The sequence below is a fragment of the Paroedura picta genome, chromosome 6 (genome assembly GCF_049243985.1).
Source record: "Paroedura picta isolate Pp20150507F chromosome 6, Ppicta_v3.0, whole genome shotgun sequence".
In the NCBI taxonomy this organism is placed as follows: Eukaryota; Metazoa; Chordata; class Lepidosauria; order Squamata; family Gekkonidae; genus Paroedura; species Paroedura picta.
Window position 1 is genome coordinate 109987183 of NC_135374.1, and position 26031 is coordinate 110013213.

Genomic DNA, 26031 nt, shown 5'->3' on the forward strand with positions numbered 1-26031 from the left:
ACAAAAGTGTGTTTAGTCAAGGCTATGGTCTTCCCAGTTGCAATGTATGGCTGTGAAAGTTGGACCATAAGGAAGGCCGAGCATCAAAGAATTGAGGCTTTTGAACTCTGGTGCTGGAGAAGACTCTTGCGAGTCCCTTGGACTGCAAGGCGAACAAACCGGTCAGTCCTAGAGGAGATCAGCCCTGACTGCTCCTTAGAAGGCCAGATCCTGAAGATGAAACTCAAATACTTTGGCCACCTCATGAGAAGGAAGGACTCCCTGGAGAAGAGCCTAATGCTGGGAGCGATCAAGGGCAACAGAAGAAGGGGACAACAGAGAATGAGGGGGCTGGATGGAGTCAATGAAGAATTAGGTGCAAACTTAAATGGACTCCGGGGAATGGTAGAGGACAGGAAGGCCTGGAGGATCATTGTCCATGGGGTCGCGATGGGTCGGACACGACTTCACACCCAACAACAACAACCTTGAGTCTCAGGAGTCCTTGGAGGAAGGTGGGCTATAAATGTAATAAATAATAACAATCCTGAGAGGTAGGGCTGGCCTGAGAGGCAGTGACCAGCCGAAGGTCAACCAGCAAGTGTCCATGCTGAGACAATTTGAACCTGGGACTCTGAACCTGGGACTCTGAGGTGCTAGTTCAATGTTCTACTAGAGCCAGTGTGATATTGTGGTTAAAAGTGGTGAACTTTATACTCTGCTTTTCTCTACCTTAAGGAGTCTCAAAGTAGCTTACAATCACTTCCCATAGTGGTTACCTTATGAGGTAAGAGAGGCTGAGAGAGCTCTGAGAGAACTGCAAATGGCCCAAGGTCATCTAGCAGGTGTGCTGTGAAATCAATCCCGGTTCTCCAGATTAGAGCCCCCTGTTCTTAGCCCCTACACTACACTGACTATAGTGCATTTTTGAAACAAAATCAATCTTGCTTGTTTCAAACCCCACTTTTAGTCTCTCTTCCTTTGTCAAAAAAGCATTTTTTTGACATTTCTCTTGTGGCTGATTCCTTCAGGGGCAATTTTGGAAATTATGCTAAGATTAAGATTGTCTTAATTGTTGTTTTATGCTGCTTAATATTGTTGATCTACTAAAATAATCTCTATGTTATCCTTTAATCTGATGTAGTGTTTTATTAATTATCTGTCCCATTTTTCCCTTTGGATTTAATACTGTTTTAATTTTATAATCTATGTATGCCATTGATGGTGTTTGATTGAACTTTGAAGCGTTTCTTAGTTTAACTGATGAGTCCCTTTGGAGACAGGTCGATGTTTACTGGAGACCTTTCCTGTTAATTGGGGTGGACCCTCAAACATCCACTTCTGCTGTGGGCTTAGGGAGAAAAGTGGGGGTGTCAATAAACCCCTCCCCGTATCAACAAGGTGGCTTCCCCATCAACCGTAAATGTCCCCTGTCAATAATGTTGCTGCAAGAGGAGATGGTAAAAAATGTTTTGGCTACTATAAGAGGCAGAGAAAAGTATACACAGGAATGTCCTCCTTAGCCTGGCATGGCCAAAATTTCAAAACCAAAAATCACAGCTTTAAAAAAAAAATGTCCCCCCTCCCCCCCAAAAAAGCAATCTAGGTAGTCTTATACTTCTTAAACGATACTGGGCTTTGGATTTCTTGTATTTTTGAACCTTGATGACAAGTGACACATGCAAGACACAAAGATGAAACTTGCCGTTTTCTTGTTCCATAGGGATGCCAGTCCCCAGGTGGGACCTGGGGATCCCCTGGAATCATTGCTGAGCTCCAGATGACAGAGATCAGTTCCTGCTGGAGGAAATGGATGCTTTGGAGTGGGGACTCCACAGCATTATACTCCACTGAGGTCCCTCTTCGCCCCAAACCCTGCCCACTTCTGGCTCCACCCCCAAAGTCTCCAGGTATTAACCCACTTAGAGCTGCCAACCCGATGCTTTCAGAATGCTCACATTTCCAGGTTGCAAACAGGAACGCCACTGACCTCAGAGATGAGAACAGCCGCCCAAAGCAGGTTTGCAGAGGAAGCAGAATAATGAGAATGGCCATCCCAGCCAGGCAAGAGGGACCGATCTCAAGCCACAGAAGGACGGTTACCGCAACGGCCTGCAGCGGTCCGGCCCATAAGAAATGCAAGAAAATGGTCACCTGTGCAAACAGAAAGCAGCCCATGAAACACCCAAACTGAGCAACAAGACCGACAGCAGCTGATGTGTCCTGGTAGTTTTGAGCGGATTCACCGACAGCAGTGCCCTGACCCGGATAACCCAGGCAAGCCCAATCCCACCAGTTCTTGGAAGCTAAGCAGGGCCAACCCTGGTCAAGGTTTGAATGGGAGACCTCCAGAGATTTGGGTGGCCGTTCCTTGAAGCAACACTAGGAGTCATGTCATGGAGGTAGACAATGGCAAACATGGAGGTAGACAATGGCAATCCCAGCATCCCTTGTCCAGATGCCAGCCAATCCTCAGATCTCCTGGCTATACTACACACATGCTGTAAGATGCACATAAACTATCGGCAAACTGAAGGCTCATGAGGCCACAATGAGAATTGTGGGAAGAGTAATTTGTGCAACAGCTCTTAGCATGCAAATGGACCCACAGTGAAACAACAAACTCTCCCTTTCAAAAGGAAATGGAACCAATAAGGGTTTGGCAAAAAAAAAAAAAAAAAAACATCCAGTACTTCCTGCTTTTAAAACTCAAAAATCACAATGAACAGCAATGACTGGCTCACAGTGAACAGTCTGTGCAGAGACAAATGCTTCTGCACACTTCGACAAGTAAATTTTTAATAGGTGTGGACATCCAGAAGCAACAAAATTTACTCTGGTTTAGATTGTAAGTGGGTGGGCAGAGAAGGTCCAGTCTAAATTTCTGAGAACTATTCTCCAATTGCCAAATAACATCTCCAATATCGCAATTAGGATAGAGACTGGAATGGTTAATGTTCAGACTAGGCTCTGGATGGCAACCCTTATGTTCTGGCTTAAACTGGTATTTCGGCAGAGAGGTCTTATCAGCCTCCTACTGACAGATTCATTTGTCGCACCCTGGCTAAAAGCACTACCAGAGAAGCTGTGCTCCTATGGTCTGTCCTATCAATTTATTTTAGGCCTGGGACATGACAAAGCGAAAGAATTAATAAGGAACAGAGTAATAGATGTAGAAAGACAGCATGATATCAATAAGATATTGGACCCACTTTTTGGGAAAGACCTTCTTAATAAGGCTGTCTTAATGCCATATTTAACTGATCTTCTGAATTCTGAACAAAGAAGATCTTTTACTCTTCTCCGCTATAATGCCCTCCCTTCCGCTTTTCTGGAAGGAAAGTTCAAGGGGCTACCGATAGAAGCACGTAAGTGTGTCTGCGGCAAAGGTCAAATAGAGACAGCTGAACATGTCCTATTTGAGTGCAGGCTCTATCGTCACCTCCGTACAAATTCACTGGCCCCATTGCTCGCAGAATGCCCCAGAGGTCTGAGGAAACAGCGTCTTAGGCTACTACTTTCAGACACAAATAAATATCTAACAAAAATTATTGCTAGATTTGCGTGGGTAGCTATAAAAATAAGGCAGAGCTGGACCAACCCTGTTCCCTAGTGCTTTTATACTGGATCCATATACAATTGTTCTTATTTCTTAGTTTTCACCCATTTATAACTGATTTTATATCTGTAATTTTATGTTTTTTACTGGCTGGTCTATGACCGTAAATAAAATTGATTGATTGGGTGGGCATCAGGAATTGCGTCTGAAATTGGCTCCTGAGGCCATGTCCTGCATGCCCAGGGAAATGTTGATCACCACTTTAGGGTCAAAAGGCAAATTTCCTCCAAACCAGACTAACCAGGGATTCGGGGCAGGGGGCATCATCTGGACAAGGAATTGGGGTCACTGTGGGTGAGCAGGTAGTTGTGAATCTCTTGCATTCTGTAGGGAGTTGGACTAGATGACCCTGGAGGTCCTTTCCTCCTCCATTATCCTATGATTCTATAAGAGGTGATACATGTTGCTCGAACCTCAAGTCTAAAATTCTTCAGTCCCTACACTACAGACAAAGCAAAAATATAAACATCATATACACACATAGAATGGTCCTCCAATATTCAGCTAATACTAATTCTATATTTAAAACTCCCTAAATAAATTTTTATCACAGTTTACCAGAAGTATCCACTTGCCCTTCATAACCCAGAGAATATGATGCAACAAAAAAAAACAGCAAAACATGTTTTAGCTATCTGCCTTCCTCAGTAGTGCGAAAAAACCTCTGATGAACATAAAGGTTAATCTCCACACACAAATATATTCAAATATCTCCTATATCAGAAAGCCTCGTCCTGTTTAATACATACTGTAGACTCAAAATCGAATTGAAAGTGAGGAAAATTCTTACAGACGATGTTCGTGACAAGACTTAACTGAAGTCCTGTTATGAATACGAGGCCGTAGGCCAGGGGTAGTCAAACTGCGGCCCTCCAGATGTCCATGGACTACAATTCCCAGGAGCCCCTGCCAGCGAACGCTGGCAGGGGCTCCTGGGAATTGTAGTCCATGGACATCTGGAGGGCCGCAGCTTGACTACCCCTGCCGTAGGCACATGATCCAATCACATGAGTATGGTAATTTCTGCATGATATCCAGCAGCATTCAAGACCTCCCTTTCCCCTAGGCAAGCCCCCTCTTATCCGATCTTGGAAGCTAAGCAGAGTCCACCGTAGTTAGCATTTGGATGTGAGACCTCCAAGGTAGTCCAGAGTAGCAATACAGAGGAAGGCAATGGCAAACCAAGTCTGAACATCTCTGATCTTGAAAGCCCTACGCTCAGGGTTGTGACTTGACGGCACTTTCCACCACCATCCTCCATTTAACGGGTGGAATGAGCTCCTGAGTGAGCAGCGGGCCCTGTGGGAGCTTTCCACATTCCGCAGGGCCTGCAAAACGGAGCTCTTCCATCAGGTCTTTGGTTGAGGCCAGGGCAGTGAGGAAGATCACACACACTCCTCCCAGGGCTGGCGTTAGCACCTGGGCATTGCCAGCTAGGCCTTCTCTTCTCCCCAATTGTGGGTATCAGTCTTGGGTGTGGGGCTTGTTTTATTTATCGCCTGTTGCTGTGTATTTTATATTGTATCAGTATGTCCTTTTAATGGGATTTTTAATGCGGACCTTGTGACCCGCCACAAGCCATTGTATGGAAGTGGAGGGATATAAATCAAACAATAACAACAATAATAAGAGTAGCCTCTTGTGGTGCAGAGTGGTAAGGCAGCAGACATGCAGTCTGAAGCTCTGCCCATGAGGTTGGGAGCTCGATCCCAGCAGCCGGCTCAAGGTGGACTCAGCCTTCCATCCTTCCGAGGTCGGTAAAATGAGTACCCAGCTTGCTGGGGGATAAATGGTAATGACTGGGGAAGGCACTGGCAAACCACCCCGTATTGAGTCTGCCATGAAAACGCTAGAGGGCATCACCCCAAGGGTCAGACATGACCTGGTGCTTGCACAGGGGATACCTTTACCTTTAGTAGTAATAGCAGTAATAATTTTATTACTCGTTTATTATTTGATTTTTACCCCACCATTCCCCACAAGGGCTCAGGGCTGTAATTGACTGGCCATGAAAAGATACTGAGGGGACAGAATTCCCTCCAAACTTGTTATGCCGGTATCTGCAATTGATGAATTACGGATACTTAAAAGATAACATAAATATTTTGGAGCACACAAGACCTTTCAAAGTGCAACACAACCTCTGACGATCACCGAGCCATCTTGAGAACGTTGTGCATTGGAGTGCGACCACTAAATTATTCCTCCCTGACATAATAATTCTGAACACACTTCATTGGAATTCACCTCCCAGAGAGATCTGTGGTTCACCCAACAAAGTGTTCTCAAGCTTGCTTAGAAACATTTCTCCGTCCAACTTGGTTCACCTACAGAAGGAAATCCGACTGTTTCATTCCATCCCTCAGCAAGGCAGAAACCAAGAAAATCAGCCCATCTTCTTAATCTTCACACAAGTGAGCTCAAACTAGTCATTTACCACCAAAAGCTACCAGTAATGGTTCGTACCTGATCAAACTTGTTCACATCGTTCGATAAGAGGTTCACAATCTGACCGGTTGTCGTTTTCGTCATCGCTGTATTACTCAGACGAAGTGCCTACAAGAGAGACACAACACTACAAGTTTTGTAACTACAGTTACGCTACTGGGCCCACTTGTTGGGGGTATTACCTTTTGTGATGGCACGAGGCACCATGAACCCACAATGGGCTATGTGACTACATTACTGAATGCAGCCAATTGAAATTGAAGACAGCACTTCTAACATTGATCATGTGGATAACCTCAGCCAATCAGATTACCGTCTGGCCTCAGCCAGAATGGCTGAATACTACAGTCCCAACACACACGCCACCCTCCCAACACCACACCACCAAACTGATAAAATACTTTTCCACCGTGCCAAAAACTCTTTATAAGAAATTCAACTGCTCTTTTTAGCACACACCTGAAAGAAGGACCCTAAGATTTAACAGAGAACGACTATGACGTGCATACTGGGACAAATATTCAAATATGGCTGCCTTGACTAGCGGTGAGAAGATACCGAGATGCAAGGATAGCTTTCCCGCAAGGCTTATTATTATCCCTGTCTACAGAATTGCATTGGCACAACTGTTATTATGTCATCTAAGCACTTGTTTGCAGGCACTGTATACATGATCCACATTTCTGCAAAACAAAGGATCCTTATCCATTGTTCCTCTTAATAATTGTGAAACAGCCCTGGGGGTGGAGAGTGTCCTGGCTGTCCAAGATGGAATAGGGCCACACCCTGATTGGCCCCACCCTCTCCAGTTCCTACCCTACTTCCCTGGACGCTAGCCACTTTGCTCTCAGACGCCTGAGAGAAACACACAGAGACCCCTGCCAAACCGCAAATGACTCCTGATTACCTGCTGCGAGGGAGGGAGGGGGAGAGAGAGAGAGAGAGAGAGAGAGAGAGAGAGAGAGAGATCTGTGCCTGCCACTGTCCTCTGGGCCCTAGCTCCCATTTCATTCCTGGTTGCAATGGGCTTTCTTGCTAGTCTCTCATAAAACTGAGGACTGCCTGCTATTACTGAAGCATTTCTGATGAATGTGTTTTAGCCAAGGCTGAGGGCTAGGCATCAGATCAGCTTCTCTGCCTTCATCTCTACTGTGACCATGCTCCTGATGTTTTTGGGAACAAAACCTATGACATACGCCTATGCTGTGGTCCTAGAAGACTAGCAGGACCTGCAGTTGTGAAACAGACCGTGCTCAAAGATCCAGACATTCTACTCCAGATGTCTATGAGGTTCACTCTGCCAGGATCCTGGCCTTCTGATGTTTTCTCTGGGCTATTTCACCAGTGACAGCAATCCATAGCTGTTTTCCATGAGCAACAGTGGTTAATTTCTAATTGTCTGTGCATAAAGGGTGGAATAAGCCGTGGAGGAAACCGCTATGGATAAAAGGATACAATACAAAAATCCCGTTTGAGTCTTTCGACATTTCCAGCCCTATGTGCAAGCTTTCATTGTGAAACCCGCAGCAATTACTGTAAAGGGCTACTTTATTAAACCCTCGTCGGATCGCGTTATGATTTGCTGCAACGGCAAATTAATACCTCTGAGATGTGTTTATGTACACGGAAGCGGTGTGCGTTATTACAGCACGGCTCCTCCGGGATCATTTCCCAGGCATCCGAAGAGGGAGCGAGAAAAACAAATTCTGCTCCCCCAAGATGACCCAAGGTTCTGCTGACTCCATCTTCTTCCTGCACGTTGTGCTCCAGGAGTCTGATCCGGAAGGCTGCAGGATGAGCTCTGCGCGCCCCCCAGGGTATCTACGGCCGCCATCTCCAAACACGCAGTAAATCCCACTGGCCTCTGTGAGGCTGACTCAGGAGTAAACAAGCACTGGATTGTGCTGGAAACTGCACCTTGACTGCAGACACCTCTAGTGAGGCTAGACAAGGTAACACTCCCCCCTAAGGATTAGGGGGAATTTCAGAGGCTTCAAGAACCAAGGAAGTATCATCCCTCAGAAAGGAGGGCTAACAGCGGGAAAGGGATCTGCTTCCTTGTGGGACTGAAACTCAGAAACTTGGAGTGGGGGAGAAATACTTATACTTGTTACAACCCTTTTTGCCCGTCCCCCAAGACAATCTTCATCCAATCTCACATCTCTTGGAGTGCCATTAACACACACATCAGCTCTTCCTGCTGGGTGGTCTCAGATGCATCAAAAGGGCATGGAAACGCTCTGCAGTGCTTAAAAGTGGACAAGCAATATCCCAAAGAGGGATGGGACGGGTGCTCTTCCAAAGAAGCCTATCGCAACAACTCTTCCAGCAGTATTGTGTACACTGAAATCGATGCACGCAGGGGGCAGTCACAAAAAGCACTCCCCCCCCCACCAATGGGCAGTTACCAGCTTGTAAGAAGGGCATCTACATCCATGCACAGCAGACAACAGCCGTAACATTGTGACAATAACAAAGGGTCTGCACTCAGGTGCCACCCCAAGATCAGGAATTTTGCTTTTTAAAAAACCCAAAACAGCTCCAGTCTCTAGGACAGAGGCAAGGAGTATACATGCTGTAGTTATGAGGCCAGAATTTAAGAGTCAGGAACTAGAAAAAGAGTTGGTTCTTATATGCCGCTTTTCGCTACCCGAAGGAGTGTCAAAGCGGCTTACAGTCACCTTCCCTTTCCGCTCCCCACAACAGACACCCTGTGAGGCTAACGGACCTGAGAGAGCTCTGAGAGAACTGTGACTAGCCCAGGGACACCCAGCAGGCTTCATGTGTCTCAAAGCAGTTTAAACTTGCCTACCCTTCCTCTCCCTGCAATACCCTGTGAGCTAGGTGGGGTTGAGAGAGCTCTGAGAGAACTGTGACTGGCCCAGGGTCATTTAGCTGGTTTCATGTGTCTCAAAGTGGCTTCTAATCGCCTCCCCTTCCTCTCCCCACAACAGACACCCTGTGAGGTATGTGTGGCTAAGACAGCTCTGAGAGACCTGTGTCTGGCCCAAGGTCTCCCAGTTGGATGTATGTGGAGGAGTGGGGAATCAAACCCAGCTCTCCAGATTAGGAGCTGCTGCTCAACCACAATACTAAGCTGGCTCTCAAGAGGACCCACTTCCTGGTTAACAGGATCCTACAGAGACAGAGGGGCAGGGCTTGCTCCTTTTGGAAATGAATGGCTGCTAGTGCACAGGCAGAGAGAACAAGGAAGCAATATTCCCTGCCCTTGTATACAAAGCAAGAAGAGCAGTGGGAGAGTTAGGGGAAGTCACTCCGCAGTGGAGAACATTCCTCCATGGCTCCTGACCCTACATTACACTTCAGGTTGCCTGGCTCGCACTTCCTGCCTAGCTCACTTCATCTGTTCACTGTGGCCCTAGGCTTCTGGTTGGAGGCGCCATAACGCGGCTCCCCCTCTTCCTGTCACATGACTCTGATGTCATGGGACTTCCTGTCATGTCCCCAGAGTTCGGTGGGATGCATCCCCAGTGGGGGATGCTCTGCTTTCTCTAAGATATTATTATTCATTATTTTTATTAAGACAGAGGCAGATGCCCCCGCCCCACTTCCTGTTCCTTGGAATTCATTCTTGATCTCGTCAAGCTGGCTTCCTGCAGGATATCGGACATGTTCTGAGCATAGCCCAAAGATGCTTTTCACTGGACAGCCATGGCTTTTAAGAAACATTTCTGACGCCAAGCTAACATTCTGAGTGTTTACTTTAAAAACAAAGAAGGCAAAGAGAAAAGCCAACAAAAAGGGCCCAGTTGAGTTACATGCAAAAAATAATAATAAAAGTGTTGCTTACCTTCCGATAAATCATATGGCACATGGCCACCCTCAGCTTCATGCCGGCCCGTTGTACGTGATAAAAATACAAGTGATGAGTTATGGCTAAGACCAAAGTGCACACAGACAAGGCCGCGGCGGAGGCATAGGCGTACTCCAAGGCACTGCTGCTGTCATCCGTGGAACCAGTCCTTTCAAAATAACTGATAATATTCCCCAGAAATACGGGCTGGATTATTTTGAGCGTTTCCTAAAGAGAAAATGTTACAAAGAAAACTTTTTCGCTGACTACCACCTCCTTGGCATTGCAAAAGCTCTTTCAGTACCGCCAGAAAACACGAGGGTCTCTTATCTGATACAATCTGTCAGTGGTCCCCAACCTTTTTATCGCCGGGGACTGGTCAACATTACTGAGGCCCGGGGGGGGGGGTAGTCTTTTGCCGAGGGACGTCGCCGCTGCCTGAGCCCCTGCTCCATATGCTTTCCCACTGGCGCCCCTGACTTCCTGCCGCCCGCTGGGGGGCGCTGCCAGCATCAGCTGTGCAGTGCTACGCCGAGGGAGAGCCCTAGCCATGGTGGCCACTGGAGAGCACCAAAGGTTAGCCGGCGGCAGAGCGGCAGGGCAGCCTCTGAGGCAGCAGCCGGGGAGGAGGATGAGGAGGAGCCACGGCCCGGTACCAACTGATCCACGGACCAGTGCTGGTCACCAGACTGGGGCTTGGGGACCGCTGATCTAAGTAACCACGTTATATTTCTGCAAGGACCTTTCATATGTTGTCATCTCTGTATCACCGCTATTTGCCCAGTTCTGGCACTGGTGTTTTTCTGGTGTAGAAGCCTAGATTCAGGAGGTGTCAAGTTCCACTCAACCATGAACTATATCCACTCAACGACCCTGTATGGTAGGCGGGGAATATTATGTTCCTCCCCCAATTCTGAAGGCTGAAGCGGTGAGGAAATGGTTTCCTTGGATTTAGTCCTCGTTGCCACAGTTTAACTGTTACATCACTATGTGATGTAAACCAGCTCTACCAGAGCCAGTCTGATTGAACAATACTGACCTTGATGGGCCACGGGTTGGATTCTGTACAAGGTAGCTTCATGTGTCAAGTATTGATACACTCTCTCCATATCTCTCAAAAGAAAACCCCAAACCTGACTATGAGGCAAGTTTCCACAACACACCCCAAAAGAAGAAGGCTTTCTTCTAACTAAGCAGCTAGGTCTGCCTTTTTCTATCTCTTGACCATGGAAGGTGCCATCGAAATATTTTTCAGGCTTCCAGGAACCAGGAAGCAATGCTGGATGGCCACGCCTCCCTGCCACGCCCCCCCCAACCATGAGAGGAACCTCAGGCAGCGAAGGTTTAAATGGTCTGGGCCCCTCCCCTGCAGGCCCATCATTGGCCACTTGAGAAGGGGGCAGGTCAACCTGCCCAAGTAAGGGTAGGATTTTTTTATTATTATTAAAACCCATTTTCTTTCACAAGGTGGGAAGGCTCTCCCCAGCTGCCATTTTGAAAAAACCCAGAAGGTGCCAGATTCAATCCCTGGCATCTCCAGTCAAAAGGACCAGGATGTAGATGATGCGAAAAACCTCTGTTTGAGGTCATGGAGAGCTGCTTCCAACAGCCAAGACTGACCTTGATCTGATTTGGGCTGAAGTCAAGATTCAGGAGGTGTCAGGAGGAAGTTCCACTCAACCACGAATTATATCCACTCAACCACCCTGTATGATAGGCAGGGAATATTACGTCCCTCCCCCAATTCAGAAGGCTGAACCGGTGGGAAAATGGTTTGGGCTGATCCTGCATTGAGCAGGGGGTTGGACTAGATGGCTTGTATGGCCCCTTCTATGATTCTGTGATTCTGTGATTTTGAGTAAGGCATCTTCATAGCACTACTGGGAGGAAGGATCTAGAGAAGAAATTGACCTCTATGCTTGTTCCTTGGCCTGCTACAAAAACCAGCTGGCTACTGTGTTAAACAGGTTGCTGGAACAGATGGACCACTGGGCCAATCCAGCAGGGCTCCTCTTATGTACTCCAAAGCAAAAAATGCACCAATTAAAGCTGATAAGAGCAGGTGGCCAACTCAAATTTAAAGTCAGAGATCCCAGTGGGAGGCACACAAGTTGTATTGCCCTGGCAGGGAATAAAAGAGATGTGGGGAGAAGAGAAACTGGTTGGGTAAAGAGAGACTGTTGGAGGGCCAAGTCTCCTTGAAGTCTTGCTGGCAAAGCAGCAATACCACCTCTATGTCGGTCTGTTACCTCAATCAGGGTGAAAAGTCCTAGAACCAAGTAGGACTTCCAGTAACAAAGGATAATGGCCTTTGTTAAGTGTGGGACTCTTGCTTCCTTTTTGGCTTTTTGCACCTCTTTGTCCCAGTACCTGTAAAAAGGGGGAAAGGAGAAAAGGCATAACCACAACTGGAGAGCACTGAAACCAAAATACAAATGAACAACACACATATCGATTGCTTTGGCTGATCAATTTAAACAGGAAACTCTCTTTACTGGCCAGGAGAAAAGCCATCTCCCTTGTTTAAGAAAGCAACCGAAATTTGTTTGTTCTCTGCAGAAAAACAAGGCAAACTAAGGACTTCAATTTGTATCAGAAGAAGACAGCACTATTATGAAACGGTGTTTTGCTTCTGTCCTGCAACAGAGTAAACCTTTACCTGCTGGGGCTACTTCTGCCGTAGGTCCCTCAAGAAATATATGGGCAAGAGACTAGGGCTCTCAGAAGGGTTGTCTTCAACCCACATCACAGCCTAAGTTCCCACTGAGAAAGCAAAGCTGAGATGCAGCATTGATGAGGGAACTTCATGACTGGACAGTCTCCCCGTTTTAAAAGGTCTTTGCATGCAGAAACCTAAGATGTCAGGGAGAGGGTAAGATTAGAACCCTGATAAGCTAGCTTTCCATAGAGTTGTAAGGTGTCAATGAAAGACATGCAAATGTTAGAGACGGAAATAAATAATACAGAAATCAAGCAGGGTGAACACAGGCAGTCACCAAAGCAACCCCCATATAACCTTTATGTATTTCACCTGTGGTGACCAAGGACTGGACAGCAGGAGACATGGAGTAAAGGCCTTAGGTCTGGGAAGGGAAGCTGGGAGTCTTGACCCTCCCAGCAGGCAATTCCTTACAAAGGTCATGTGGTGGTGTCGAGTTACCAGAGAGAAAGAAAAGCCTCTCCAGGTGTAGGGAAAACCTTGTAGAACGGGTTAGAGCAGAGGTGTTCCGTGACATAAAGTGAATTTCAAGGCCATCTCATTGTAGAGATATGCCTTTTCCGTTATAGCTCCACAATGAAAGGGGTACAGTATAGGGTTGTATGCTTCAGCTGCCGAAGTGGCCATTCCAGCCCAAAGCAGCCAGCGCCGCAACACAAAGGGGTGAGGGGTGGCGCCGGCACCAGCAAACCAGTCGAGCTCTGTACCTGCGTGCGGGCGCCGGGTCTAGCACCGCCCCTCCGCCCCTCCCCCCCTCCCCCCGGTGCCGTGGCACTGGCTGCTTCAGGCTGGAATGGCCACAATTATATTAAAATAAAAACCTCTCCTTGCTGGAAGTGAAATCAACTGGCATTGTATGAGTTACTCAAAGATTTTTTGCATATTTCCTACTGTGATTTTAAAATGCTTTTCAATGATCTTGTTTAGCACTGTGCAACAAAACACGTATTTAATATATTTTAATAATAATAATGTTTAGATTTCTCAACCTTTTTTATTCCTAGCCGGCGTTAGCAAGCCGGGTGTGGCCAGAATGCCTGCCCCCTTTAAATGTTTAGCCTTTAAATTGGCTGTTATTTGTTTGCAATTTTCTGTGGGTCACTTTGGGTTCCTTTGGTGAGAAAGCTTGCACAGAAATGCCCAAATGTAAATTCTAGCAAAAAAATATCAGCCTGGCCCTTACCACGCACACTAACACAGACATTAGCGCAGGCTTTCTCAGCCACGGTTTCATGAAACCCTGGCGTTCTTGAGGGCCCTGGAAGGGTTTCCTGCATGGGTGGGAGTTAATTAATTTTTAATATATATTTTTTAAATTTGTTAAACATGTATCAGGTGATATGACCATATATGGCAGTGGTTCTCCACGTGGAGGTCGGGACCCCTTTGGGGGTCGAATGACCCTTTCCCAGGGGTTGCGGCAGGGCGAGCAGCTTGGTCGGGGAGGGGGGGGGCCACCACTATCGCTGCTCCTCCTGCAGGCGCCTGCACTCAGCCACCAATCGGTCCAGCAGCACCTCCGGGAAAAACACAATTTAGATACAATCATGAGCAAAGGGGCTTCACGCCATTGGTCAGTTTCGGTTTAATTTCTGTGAAAGAACACTTGCATAATGTTATGGTTGGGGGTCACCACAACATGAGGAGCTGTATTAAAGGGTTGCGGCATTAGGAAGGTCCCCCCCCCCTTCCCGAGGCCAATGATGGGTCTGGAGGGGGTAGGAAGAGGAGGACCCCCCCCCCCAGCTGGGCGTATACACAGCTATGTTTCCTGATCATATTCTGCACGATCGCACCGCTTCTGGGATTTCTTAAAACCTAAAGACTGTTTCAGGGGTTTCTCAGCAGTAAAGTTGAGAAAGTCTGCAGTGGTGTGCCGTTCTCCCTTCTTTACTTCTCCCTCTCTGTCCAGGTCTTGCCTGCGACGCTTGATTGACATGAGCAGCGTCCAAAAGGCAGGGTGTACAATAAAAACACACCAGGAATCCCAGGATGTTGGGAGGAGTAGCAGCCTGATCGAGAGGCCCGGTCTCTAGATCTCTGATCAGGGGTCATGCCACCCCGTAGGCAGCTGCTCCGGTTACTTATTTCAACCGGCTCAGTCTCTGAGCAGGATCTCTCTGAGACGCACAGTAAGTTGGTCTGCGGCTACTTACCATTGTAACCCTTCCCCAAGCACCTTCGAGGAATCTTCAGGCAGCACTTTATACATGTCATCCTCGTCTAGTCTCCGCTTATGGCCAAGAACAAACAAAGGATTCAGCCACCTGTCCAAGGAGGAGAACCACACGTCAAGTCATTCTCTCGGAGGCCCTCCAGCGTCCTCGGTGCCCACACACAACGCACCAGATCACAGGCGGCGGCCTGACATTTTGGCTCCGCGCTTCAGTCAACAAATACAACATGCGCTGCGGGGTTAGGTACGGTCTCCCATCCCACATGGCCAGCTCTGCAAACTGGCCCACGGAATGCAATAACATCCCAGCGATTAAATGAACAAAAGCTACACAAGATCAATTTTTCCTCAGAAGCCGGACGTGAGCAGGAGAAACATTGCAAAGGGCCTCTCCATACTGTAGCGCAGGGGTAGTCAACCTGTGTTCCTCCAGATGGCCGTGGACTACAATTCCCATGAGCCCCTGCCAGCGAACGCTGGCAGGGGCTCATGGGAATTGTAGTCCATGGACATCTGGAGGACCACAGGTTGACTACTACCTGCTGTAGTGGATTCAGTGGAAAGCCAAGCCCAGAAGAAATTCGGGTGCTGGTGGATACCACTGTGAAACCTTCTGCTGTGGGGTAACAGCCTCGTTCTAAATGCCCAAGCAACAAGTCTTGGGTTTTTCACCCCCTCGCTGCATTTCCTCACTTCTGCATTTTGGTTTGTGGCAATTGGAGCAGGATCAGACCATGCAACAAGTCAATCTACGCATCTGTCCTTACCAACCCACTCCACTGTTAATGCAGGACACAACACCAGCAAGCACATTTTCGGCACAAGACAGCCAGCTTGGAGGTGTCTTATACACTTCCCTTAGTCATCTCGTTGCTGGCACCCCCATCCCCTGCTGTCCCACTGGGACATTAAAAAAACAAACAATAGTGTTTACTGATTCTGGTTAAAAACACTGTGCTGGCACCGAGTGGAAAATGGTGTCCTAAAGGAGAGGGAAGCAACAATGTGGCACTGATGTGGACATCCAGAAATGCACTTCTCATGGTCCTGGTTCTGCAGACGTCATCGTAGCAAAGCTAGTTGAGGAGGAAAAGATCAGGGCTAAGCAGGAGTAAAACATGGAAATTGGACAATTACAGGAGCATGTTGTGGGTATGCTGCTCTAATTTGGAAACCAGGCAGAGCAAAACTGCTATGCAAATGCAGCCAGCGTGTAGTGGTTAAGAGTGGCAGCTACTAATCTGGTGAGCTGGGTTTGATTCCCCACTCCTCCTCCACATGCAGCCAGCTGAGTTATCTTGGGCTAGTCACAGCCCTCATAGTGCAATCCTGTCTGAGCTCTCTCAGCCTCACCTCCCTCACAGGGTGTCTGTTGTGGGGAGAGGAAAAGGAAGGTGATTGTAATCCGCTTTGAGACTCCTTCGGGTAGAGAAAAGCGGCATAGAAGAACCAACTTTTCTTCTTCAATATGTCCTTCTAGCCTTCTGCAACTGCTCAAGAACTCATATTCCACCTTCTTCTGCTCCTGGATGATATAAACTCGTTCCCTACCTCTGCATCTGGCTTCACTTGAAGTATGCATCACTTGACTTTGCAGCTGGTGGCACAGTCAGAAACATGAGCTGGTTCACTTCTGGTTCAAAGCCCAGCTCAGCCGTGTGTGTCTCTAGGTGGCCTTTGAGAAGACCACGGTTCTTTCAGCCGCAGTTCACCCATCTGCTTAATGGGATGATACCGACCAGCCTTACTGGTTTGCCACAGAAATGACTGAGAAACTGCACTTTGAATACTCAAAAAGCAATATAAAGCAGTCACCCTCATGTTTTTCCCAGATTCACTGCCACTTAGTTCTTCCACATCACTAAGATCTTAGTTTATAACCGGTAAGGTTCACATTTTTCCTCTTTTTTCCTTTCATGTTTTTGACCTCGTTCCAAAAGAAGAAAATCCTATGTCTAGAGAGATATGAATTTCACACCTTTCAACAGAAGGGGCTGTGACGTCACACTCGGAAAACTAACAATCCCTTGCACTGGTATTTCTAGTTACCGGCACGTCTGTTCTTTCCTGTACACCGATCTCTAGCAAGGCAGAAATTGTTTTCAGTTAGGAGCTTTGTGCTGGTAAGCCTCTCCGATTCACTGCCCTTTGGACCCACAATTATCCTGCGAATTCTACACGCCGCTGAAGCCTTTCGCAATTTATTAATTAGTGACACTTTAAGGCTTGTTCCTACTTAAATCTGAGAACAATTATGCTCTGAGCGTTCTGTCCCCACCAGGGCCAGCCTTTCCACTCGGCCAAACGTTCTGAACCTTTCTGAACTTGTGGGCACCTTAGGAAGTTTGTGAGACCGTGGTCAGGAGCACTCCAAAACACCAGCCCCAGGAGGTGAAGCCAAACCCACTGTCTCCTCCCTCGCTTTGCAAAAGGATTGCAGAAGGGGAACGGAAAAGAAGTCAAAGGAAGGTGGCAGATTGAGGGAGAAAGAGAAGGGAGAATGAAACAGAAATAACATCATGGGAGAGGAAAGAGTCAGCGATAAGGCCTGTCTTACGGTGGTTCTGACCACTTCTTGGAAAGTTTGATTGGCACCATGTTGAAGACTGCTGCAGGAGGCTCTTTCCTTGTGGCACAGAGGAACAAATCTTCCCACCACAGCACTGCCTAGAGCATAGGAAGGCTAGAGGTTTCTCTCAAAGGCCTTAAGATTTGCAGCCCAACAAGCCTTCAGCAGCCTATGAGTTTCCTTCCTCTTTGGGCTGTGTGCCCCAAGACTCAAGAGCAGGTGAGCCCAACCCCTGACATTTATTTAAAATTTTATTTACTAAAATGTTTATACCTCGCCTTTCCTCTTGGCACACAAAACTGGTGGACTCTGTTCACCTTGGAGTCAGGCGTGGCTACTGTAGGCAAAACCGGAATGTTCTGACTCCTTAGCTCTCTAAGAACTCACGATAATCTATCTTTCTCGAGCAAGGTTGGGACTACTGCCCTAAGTCCAAAGTAAATATGACAAAAAGGCAAGAGCTTTTTCAGATCTATCGCTTGACGATCCTTCTGTCTCTTGGTAAAGTCTGCCAAAGCATCAATGGGTCTGCAAAATCAAGCAAATTGGAGTTGATTCTTGTAGACCTCACTTGTTGGCAACTGAAACACAAAGGAAGCAGAAGAATCAAGGACGCAGGCATCGGGTTCGTGTTCCCCGTCTGCCTTGATGCTCTTTCAGCCTAGAACACTATTTTCAGATGTTGAGAATCTCCTGAGCTGGTGCAAACAATTCAGAAGAAAAACTGCCCAAATGCTGGGCTGTTTACATGTTATACTGAGTATCAAGTCTTCCAGTGATAAACATGGCAACTCTAAAGCAACAACATCTGTTTGGCTGTTTGGAAAGAGTGTCTGGTTACCTACAGAGGCACACACAGTAAAACGTTAGCTCTGTGGTCTTCGGCCTTTCCAGACATGGGAATCACCTTTAAACACACACACACACACACACACACACACCATACAGTCAGCAGCAAGGGACTCGCAGAGCCACAAGCTTATGACAAAGCCATGCAGCATCAGTCACATCCACAAGAGCAGAACCAGAGTTATAACCCTCCCGTGTCCAGAGGCAGCAAACCTCTGCATGCCAGTGGTAGGATGCGACATTAGGAGAAATTCTTGGCATTCACGACCTGCTTCTAGACCATTCTGGGGGCATCTGGTTGGCCGCTGTGCGAGAAAAGGAAGCGGACAAGATGGACCACTATTCTGTCCTAATGTTCCCAAACTTTCCCCAAGGTCAAGACCAGGATCTCAGGCAGACCAAGAGAATTAGTTGTGAATTCCCTGTATTCTGCAAGGGGGTTGGACTAGATGACCCTGGAGGCCCCTTCCATGATTCTATGAGAACTGAGCAGCACCTTGGCTTTGTTGCTGTCTCAGCTGCACATACAGTTTTTTAACTTCGTAACCAATGCACGGACCAGTTCCTTTGGGTACAGCTCCAGGATCTCTATGGGTCAGCCTTTTTCAACCCTTTAAGCCAGGGGTAGTCAAACTGCGGCCCTCCAGATGTCCATGGACCACAATTCCCAGAAGCCCCTGCCAGCAAATGCTGGCAGGGGCTTCTGGGAATTGTAGTCCATGGACATCTGGAGGGCCGCAGTTTGACTACCCCTGCTTTAAGCCATGGTGGAGCCTCTGGAACTCACACCCTGGCTTTCTCACAATGCTGCTGAACTCATTCCTCTGCTAAGCTCACCTGTTTATTCCCTTGTTCTAGACACCTTGCCACTGGAGCTGGGCCTGCTGGTAAGAGCCCTAAATAAATAGCTTCACAGGCCAAACCTCCATATCCCATTGAAGCCAATCACACTGACAGGGACCTAACTAATAAGGGAAAATAAGAGAATCAGCCTTTGGCTGATTAACAAATATGTATTGCTGAAAGGAATTTATTTCCTTCCCTGGCTGCCTTTTGGTTCCAAACACTACCTTAATTTCAAATGTTAATTCATCCCTTACGGCCTTTCTTACTTCACCCACTGAAATCGCCAATATCTCAAAACCCAAACTCAAATCTTACACATAGACTAAAATCTTACACATAGACAAAATCCCAAGGTGGATCTGCAAGTGCAGAACTTAGGATTCTGAATTTATCTCAGTTTTTAAAAAGTATATACAACTCAGCCTTGACCAGCAGGAGCCACATGGTTATCCTTCGATGTTTTCTAGCTCATTGTTGATTGTTGATATAAACTGCTTACAGGCAGCAAGTCAGCCAGGGCCCCTTACTCAATGGCAGGACCTTCTGCTCGAAAAACCGCTGAAGGACTTGAGCCAACAGCAAAGAAAACATGATAAAACTGAACCAGGCTGAATCATACCCAGAGCAGCATTGCTGGGCTGATAAACCAAATCAGCTGGATCCGTTTCCTCATCTCTCCCGCCAACAACATAAAAGGGCAACAACTGATACCCCCAAGCTAGTTAAGCCCTGCTGTGAACAAACTAAAAACTCTGTCCAAACAAGATTTTGAGATTTACAGTATTAAATGTTCCCAAGGAACACTGAGATCTGAAGGTTATAAGTGCACTGAAACAGGAGGCCAAGCTTACCCTGACGTATTAGGAGGGTGGGCATGAACTGGGAACTTAAAATGATCCGGGATGGAGCAAGTCCAGCTGAGGAGCCCTGAAGCCAAGCTAATGGAGCACAGCCCTGTTTTTCTCCCAGGTACTAGCAGCCTGCCCACTGCAGTCAAGGGAGCCTGCCAGCCAGCTGATGGGGGGCAGCTCAGAGCAAAGAGTTCACAGATATATGTACAGCCTTTTCAGTATGGTGACCCACAAGTTCAAATTTAATCGGTATGGTGACCTATCCAGGGCCAGCCCAAGGTTTCTGGAAGCCCTATGCAAACTATGACCCTGGCACCCATCCAGAAAATCGGCTTTGTGTAGCAGTTAAGAGTGGCAGCCTCTAATTTGGAGAGCCGGGTTTGATTCCCCTCTCCTCCACATGCAGTCAGCTGGGTGACCTTGAAGAAAGAGTTGGTTTCCTCAGAAGTCTCAAAGCGCCTTACATTTGCCTTCCTTTTTCGCTCCCCACAACAGACACCCTGTGAGGGAGGTGAGGCTGAGAGAACCCTGGTATTCCTGCTCAGTCAGAACAGCTTTATCAGTGCTGTGGTGAGCCCAAGGTCACCCAGCTTCCTGCACGTGCAGGAAAGGGGAATCAAACCCAACTTGCCAGATTAGAAATCAGTGCTCCTAACCACTACCCCAAGAATCAGCTTGGTATAGCAGTTAAGACTGGCAGCCTCTAATCTGGAGAGCCAGGTTTGATTCCTCTCTCCTCCACATGCAGTCAAACTGGGCAACCTTGGGCTCGTTAAAGTCCTGTTAGAGCTGTTCTCACAGAGCAGTTCTATCAGAACCCTCTCAGCCTCACCTCCCTCACAGGGTGTCAGCTGTGAGGAGAGGAAGGGAAGCTGCTTTGAGAGTCCTTCAAGTTGTGAAAAGTGGAATATAATACCCAACTCTTCCTCTTGTCTTCTAGTTCAGCATTTCATGTTCTACAGCAGCTAAGTAAATGTTTTTTGAGAAACCAACAAAGCTTGTGCTAAGAGTGCATCTGACCCCCCCATGAGCCCCAAGCAAGTGTCATTCTGACCTACCGAGACTTTCATAAGAAGGTTACAGTCCTCTCCTTCTCCATTACTCTTTCCAACCCCACCTGAGATTCTCACTTCCCCCTGGAAGCCATCAAGCTACATTTTACTTGATCAACACGTACAAGCAGTGAAGAAAAACTGGTAGGTACCATTTCCAGGAGCAGATCTTGGTTCCCCAGACAAAAAGAGAGCAATGGGAAGGGGGGGCTAAGGAAAGGCTGACCCACAACTCACTTCCAGAGACTCTGGGTCTCAACCCTCTTTTGGGTCCCAACCCACAGGCTGGGAAACAGTGCTGTAGACCAGTGGTCCCCAACCCCCGGTCCGGGGACCGGGACCGGTCCGTAGATCAGTCGGTACTGGGCTGCAGCTCCTCCTCATCCACCTCCCTGGCTGCTGCCTGGAGGGCTGCCCTGCCACTCTGTCGCCGGCTCACCTTTGGTGCTCTCCAGCGGCCGCCATGGCTGGGGCTCCCCCTCAGCGTGGCACTGCGCAGCTGCTGCTGGCAGCGCCCCCCAGTGGGGGCACCAGTGGGAAAGTCAGGGGCACCAGTGGGAAAGCAAGTGGAGGAGGGGCTTAGGCGGCAGTGACGTCCCTCGGCAAAAGACTACCCCCTCCCAGGCCTCAGTAAAACTGTCAAACGTTGACCGGTCCCCGGTGATAAAAAGGTTGGGGACACTGCTCGAGACCACCTGAGGCCAGGTTGCTATGGAGCTTTGACCACATAATATGACAGGATTTCATTTGTGACAAACCTTTCCTTTGTGACTTGTAGTGTCTGTGCAAGCATGACTGTCACTTCCCCAGTCGAGGGGGATTTTACATCCACTCACTGGGGCCAAATTCTGAATTAACTAAGTGGCAGGCCAGAGCTTGACTCATGCAGACAGCTTCCCAAGCACAAAACAGTTCATGACCTTTACAAGCAACACCGAATTCCCTTTTCTAAATGCAGGGAAACCCTGAAGGAAAATATTTTACTTGTGGTCAGCGCTGCAGATAAGATGCAAAAGGTCACACACACCGCATTTGAGACGGTAATAAATTAGACGTATTGATGATGTCACAAAAGGATGAATATTTGCTTTCCTTTCGGAATATTTCCTTTCGGCCTCATGGAAAAACCAGGTTTCACGTAATGATTCTTCCAGCCTCGCTTCTGGGAAGTTCTAGACATTCAATCCACACCCTAGGATGAGTGTGAGCCTCATTTTCAAGGAAGCAAGTGTAGGCGTAGGGGAGGTAAACAGAAATTCCTTAATTTCACAATTGTACACACTAACCCCGTATCATGGCAGAAGGCACAAACCATGTAGGATGTACGGCTAGAGGTTCTGAATCATGCATGAAGATAAAACATGACAGCTCCAACCGACTTGCAGCAGCTCCATAAAATTCCATCTCAGAGGGTTTTTAAGGCAAAGAGATTAGAAGGGGTGGTTTGCCCCTGCCTTTCTCTGCAAAGCAACTCCGGACTTGGGTGGTTTCCCCTCCCAATACAGACCCTGCTTAGTTTTCAAGCTCCGGATAAATCAAGCTATTAGGGCTACAATATAAAGGGCTTTATTCAATTGCAAATTAATATGCTTTATAGCAGCTTATTTGAGCACATTTTAATCCGGCCTTTCTTCCAAGAAGCTCAGAGGGGCATACACTGGAGCCCCTTTTCTCCTCTGTTTTACTTTCACAACAACCTTGTGAGGTAGGTAGGCTGAGAGAGAGCCTGTCTGTGACTGGCCTAAGGTGTGCCAGCAGGTTGCATGGCAAAGTGGGGATTTAAACCTGGATCTCCCACTACTGCAGCCTGACCTCCCACACAGCCAAAATTCTACCCTTATTTGGGCAGGATGACCTGCCTTCTCCCAAAGTGGCCAATGATGGGCCTGGAGGGGGTGAGAAGGAAAAAGACCCCAGCTATTTAATGAGGTAAGACCAGCTGACATCACTTTCTGGTACCTCAAAATCTTACAGATATTTCAGTGGTACCTCCAGTGTCAAAAGGTTGAACAAACAGGCTACCTCGGGAGGTGGTAGGTTTTCCTTCTTAGGAAGTTTTTAAGAAGAGGCTAGACAGTCATCTGACAGAAATGCAGATAGTGAGTGGGTGGGCAGGAAGGGATGTGCCAGGGCTTGGCTCTTGTGGCCCTTCCTTGCATACCCAGGGAATTGCTGAAATACCACTGTGAGATGGTAGGTGAATTTCCTCCAGGCCAGGCTGGATTCTGGATTCTGGGGGGTGGGGGAGATGATTGGGGCCTGAAATTGTGGGTGGGCAGGTAGTTGTGAGTTCCTGATTATTGCAGGGGGTGGATTAGATGACTCTGGAGGTCTCTTCCAATTCTATGATTCTATGAAAAAACCATCCTGGTCCTTCACCTGAAACACTACACCCAGCTGAGGCAATCAGCACAAAACCTTGTGAATTTCATAACAGGAAATGTGATTTAAATCAAGAGATCTGGGTTAGTCTCTCTCCTTGATTCTACAGTCAATCCGCAATAAACTAGTCATTCTTTTTTTTCTAGACCGAAAACAAGGCTTGTCAAGAGCAGAGGGAAAAGGGTAGCAAACCAGCCACGATTGTGAAGCATCATCTGAACAGGACAAAACAAGTTTCATCGCTTTCACTTAGAAATGGCCTTCATAAAACTTTGGCTGATCCATTGAGAGATGCCATTGGCACATCTGAAGAAGCCAGTAGCGAGTAGCTCAGGAAACCTCAGACCCAAATAAATGCCGGTTGTTTTTAAGGTGCCACCCCTCAACTTTTGTTTTCCTCTGCTCCAACAGACTAACCCAGCAATGCCTTTGCAGCCCTCAGTTCACACCACTGGCTGCTAATTCAGAGATCAGAACTGTGCTTCTTAATCACCATCAGGGAACAGCCTGTTCTATAAATCCCAGAAAGCCTGTGGGGAAAAATCAATCCCGCTCCAAATACGAGCTCCCTAAAAAGGGCCGCATGCACCTTTAACTTCAGAATTCCTTTCCTGAAGTCCGAAGAACCAAGTTTGAGTCTAGGGGGCACGCTTCTGAGCAATGAAGTTTTATTCAAGACAGAGGCCTTCATGTGCAAACACATGGCAGATGCCTGGAATAAAACTTGGCTGGTCTTAAGGTGCCCCTGGACTCCAACTCTGTCTTGCTGTTTCAAACCAACAGGGCCACCCGCCTGAAATCTGACTACTCAAAACTAAGCGCCATTTGATTTGTGAAAATGACACTGACATAACCCTCTGATTCAACCATGCGCCGTGATGTGTGAGCGTACCCCAGGAGACAGCTCCCACAACAAACTTTCCCCCCCCCCTATCAGTGTGGTGCAATGGTTAAGGGTAGCAGACTTTAATCTGGAGAAGCAGGTCTGATTCCCCACTCCTACACAGGCAGCCAACTGGGTGCCCTTGGGCTAGTCAGTTCTCTTGCAGCAGTTCTCAAAGAGCAGTTCTCTCAGAGCTCTCTCAGCCCCACCTACCTCACAGGCTGTCTATTGAGGGCAAAGGAAGGGAAGGTGATTGTAAACCGCTTTGGGGCTCCTTCGGTTAGTGAAAAGCAGCATGTAAGAACCAACTCTTCTTTCACCTCTTTATATCCTACAAGGAGAGGTGCCAGGGTTTGGGGCTACTAAGGCATTTTGCAGAATCCTCATCATGGCATCAGAGAAGGGGCACTCTACCTTGACCCAGAGGCACCCATAACCTTCAGGATCCGATTAGAAACCGGCACTCTGCACATGCCCAGAAGCCTCCACACGCTCAGCCTCCCAGGGCGAAATGAAGCCGCGCTCCGGCGTGCCCAGCCAGGCGGGGTCCCAGGAGCAGACTCCAGCGAGGGGCTGCTGCGTCCAGCCGGAGCAGGCGGGGAGGCCGAGGCCGCCGGCTACTCACCAGAAGAAGAGCCGCGAGCAGAAGTTGGCGTGGCTCAGCGGGTTGGCCTTGTCGTCCCGGGCGGGCAGCGCCTCCATCGCCGGCCGTGGCGCTCGAAGGCGGCGGGACAAAGCCAGGAACTGCTCCGGCGGCCACGCGCGGCGCCCCAGCCGGCCTTTTGCCGGGGGAAGCGGCTCCTCCGGCGCCCGGCCGCTTCCGGAAACCTGACACCGCCCGGCTCGCCCGGCCTGGCCTGGCCTGGCCTGCTGGCACCGCGGCCGCCTCCAGGGGGAGCGGCTGCCTGTCCGCTCGAGGCAGGGCTTGCGCGGGGATCCCGGCCAGGGCGGGCGCGCAGCCCTCCGGGGAGCCAAGCGGAGCCACGCGCGGCCGTCGCCGGCCGGCAGGGCTGCCCTGGGAGTGGGTCGCGCGAGTCCCACGCGTCGCTCGCCGCCGGCGCCACACCAGGCCAGGGGTGAGATCCAGCAGCGCGCACGGAAATCTAAGCCCAGAATTCAAACCTGGGCTGCGCTTCCAAGTTCTGCTGCTTCGGACCTGCCGGACTCTTTCTGCCGAGAATTGCACGGCTACTCTGGCTGGGGGCGAAGCAAGCCTCGTTGCACCCGCTGGCTTGTCTTTGTTTGGGATCCGAATCGGCGGGTTAGACGAGCCGGGGGGCGGGGGGGGGGACACACGCTTCGAATCGAAACGGAGCTCTTCAAAACGCCAAAGGAAACGGCCCAAGTACAGAGACGAGAGAGGGAAGTTTGGCGGCAAACATGAGTCAGCGGAACTTTTAAGATCGCGATTGGAGATTGGGAAGGAGCCCGGCGCCCGGACTGAGAGAGCCCTTTGCGATCGTTGCAGCCCTTGAGGACTGAAATCGAAGAGAGCGCGAGACAGAAGCATTATTTTTTTTCCCCGTGCGATATGAAATCGATCTGTCCGCAAGGCGCCGCGAATTTCCTTTTGCACACACAAAACGGAGCCCGGGATGCTCGCGGAAGGCAGCGCGTGTTTATTGGTCTCAGAGTATTCCGGGGAATATTCACGCTTGGATTGTTTTTTTCCATATCCTGGGTGAGGGCAGCCGGTGAAAACGTCCGAGTTAAATGGTGCGCGTCGAGAAGCAGCGTTACCTTGATAAGGGCTATTCACCTTGCCCGACCCATCTGCCCGCAGGCAACTCACTGGGAGGGCAGCCCCCCCCTCCCCTTCTAATATTTTCCAACCGAACAAAGTT

At 48.5% G+C, this 26031-nt stretch overlaps 1 protein-coding gene across 2 annotated transcripts in view; it reads right to left on the reverse strand.

Annotated features, from left to right (window-relative positions):
• The window catches only part of ABCC4 (ATP binding cassette subfamily C member 4 (PEL blood group)), a 197467-nt gene extending 172014 nt beyond the window's left edge, over positions 1-25453 (reverse strand). Inside the window, exons 1-6 of one of the 2 annotated variants that reach the window (XR_013232181.1) lie at positions 24813-25453; positions 14736-14846; positions 12110-12230; positions 9858-10088; positions 6065-6154; positions 1970-2133 (exon numbers count right to left, since the gene is read on the reverse strand). Coding sequence is in view for 1 of the 2 variants with exons in the window: in XM_077343893.1 (XP_077200008.1) it covers positions 1970-2133; positions 6065-6154; positions 9858-10088; positions 12110-12230; positions 14736-14846; positions 24813-24889 (794 nt within the window). In the remaining variant the exon portion in view is untranslated. The remainder of the gene's footprint in view (positions 1-1969; positions 2134-6064; positions 6155-9857; positions 10089-12109; positions 12231-14735; positions 14847-24812) is intronic. The other variant, XM_077343893.1, reaches the window with a different exon arrangement.
• Between the last annotated feature and the right edge of the window lie 578 nt (positions 25454-26031).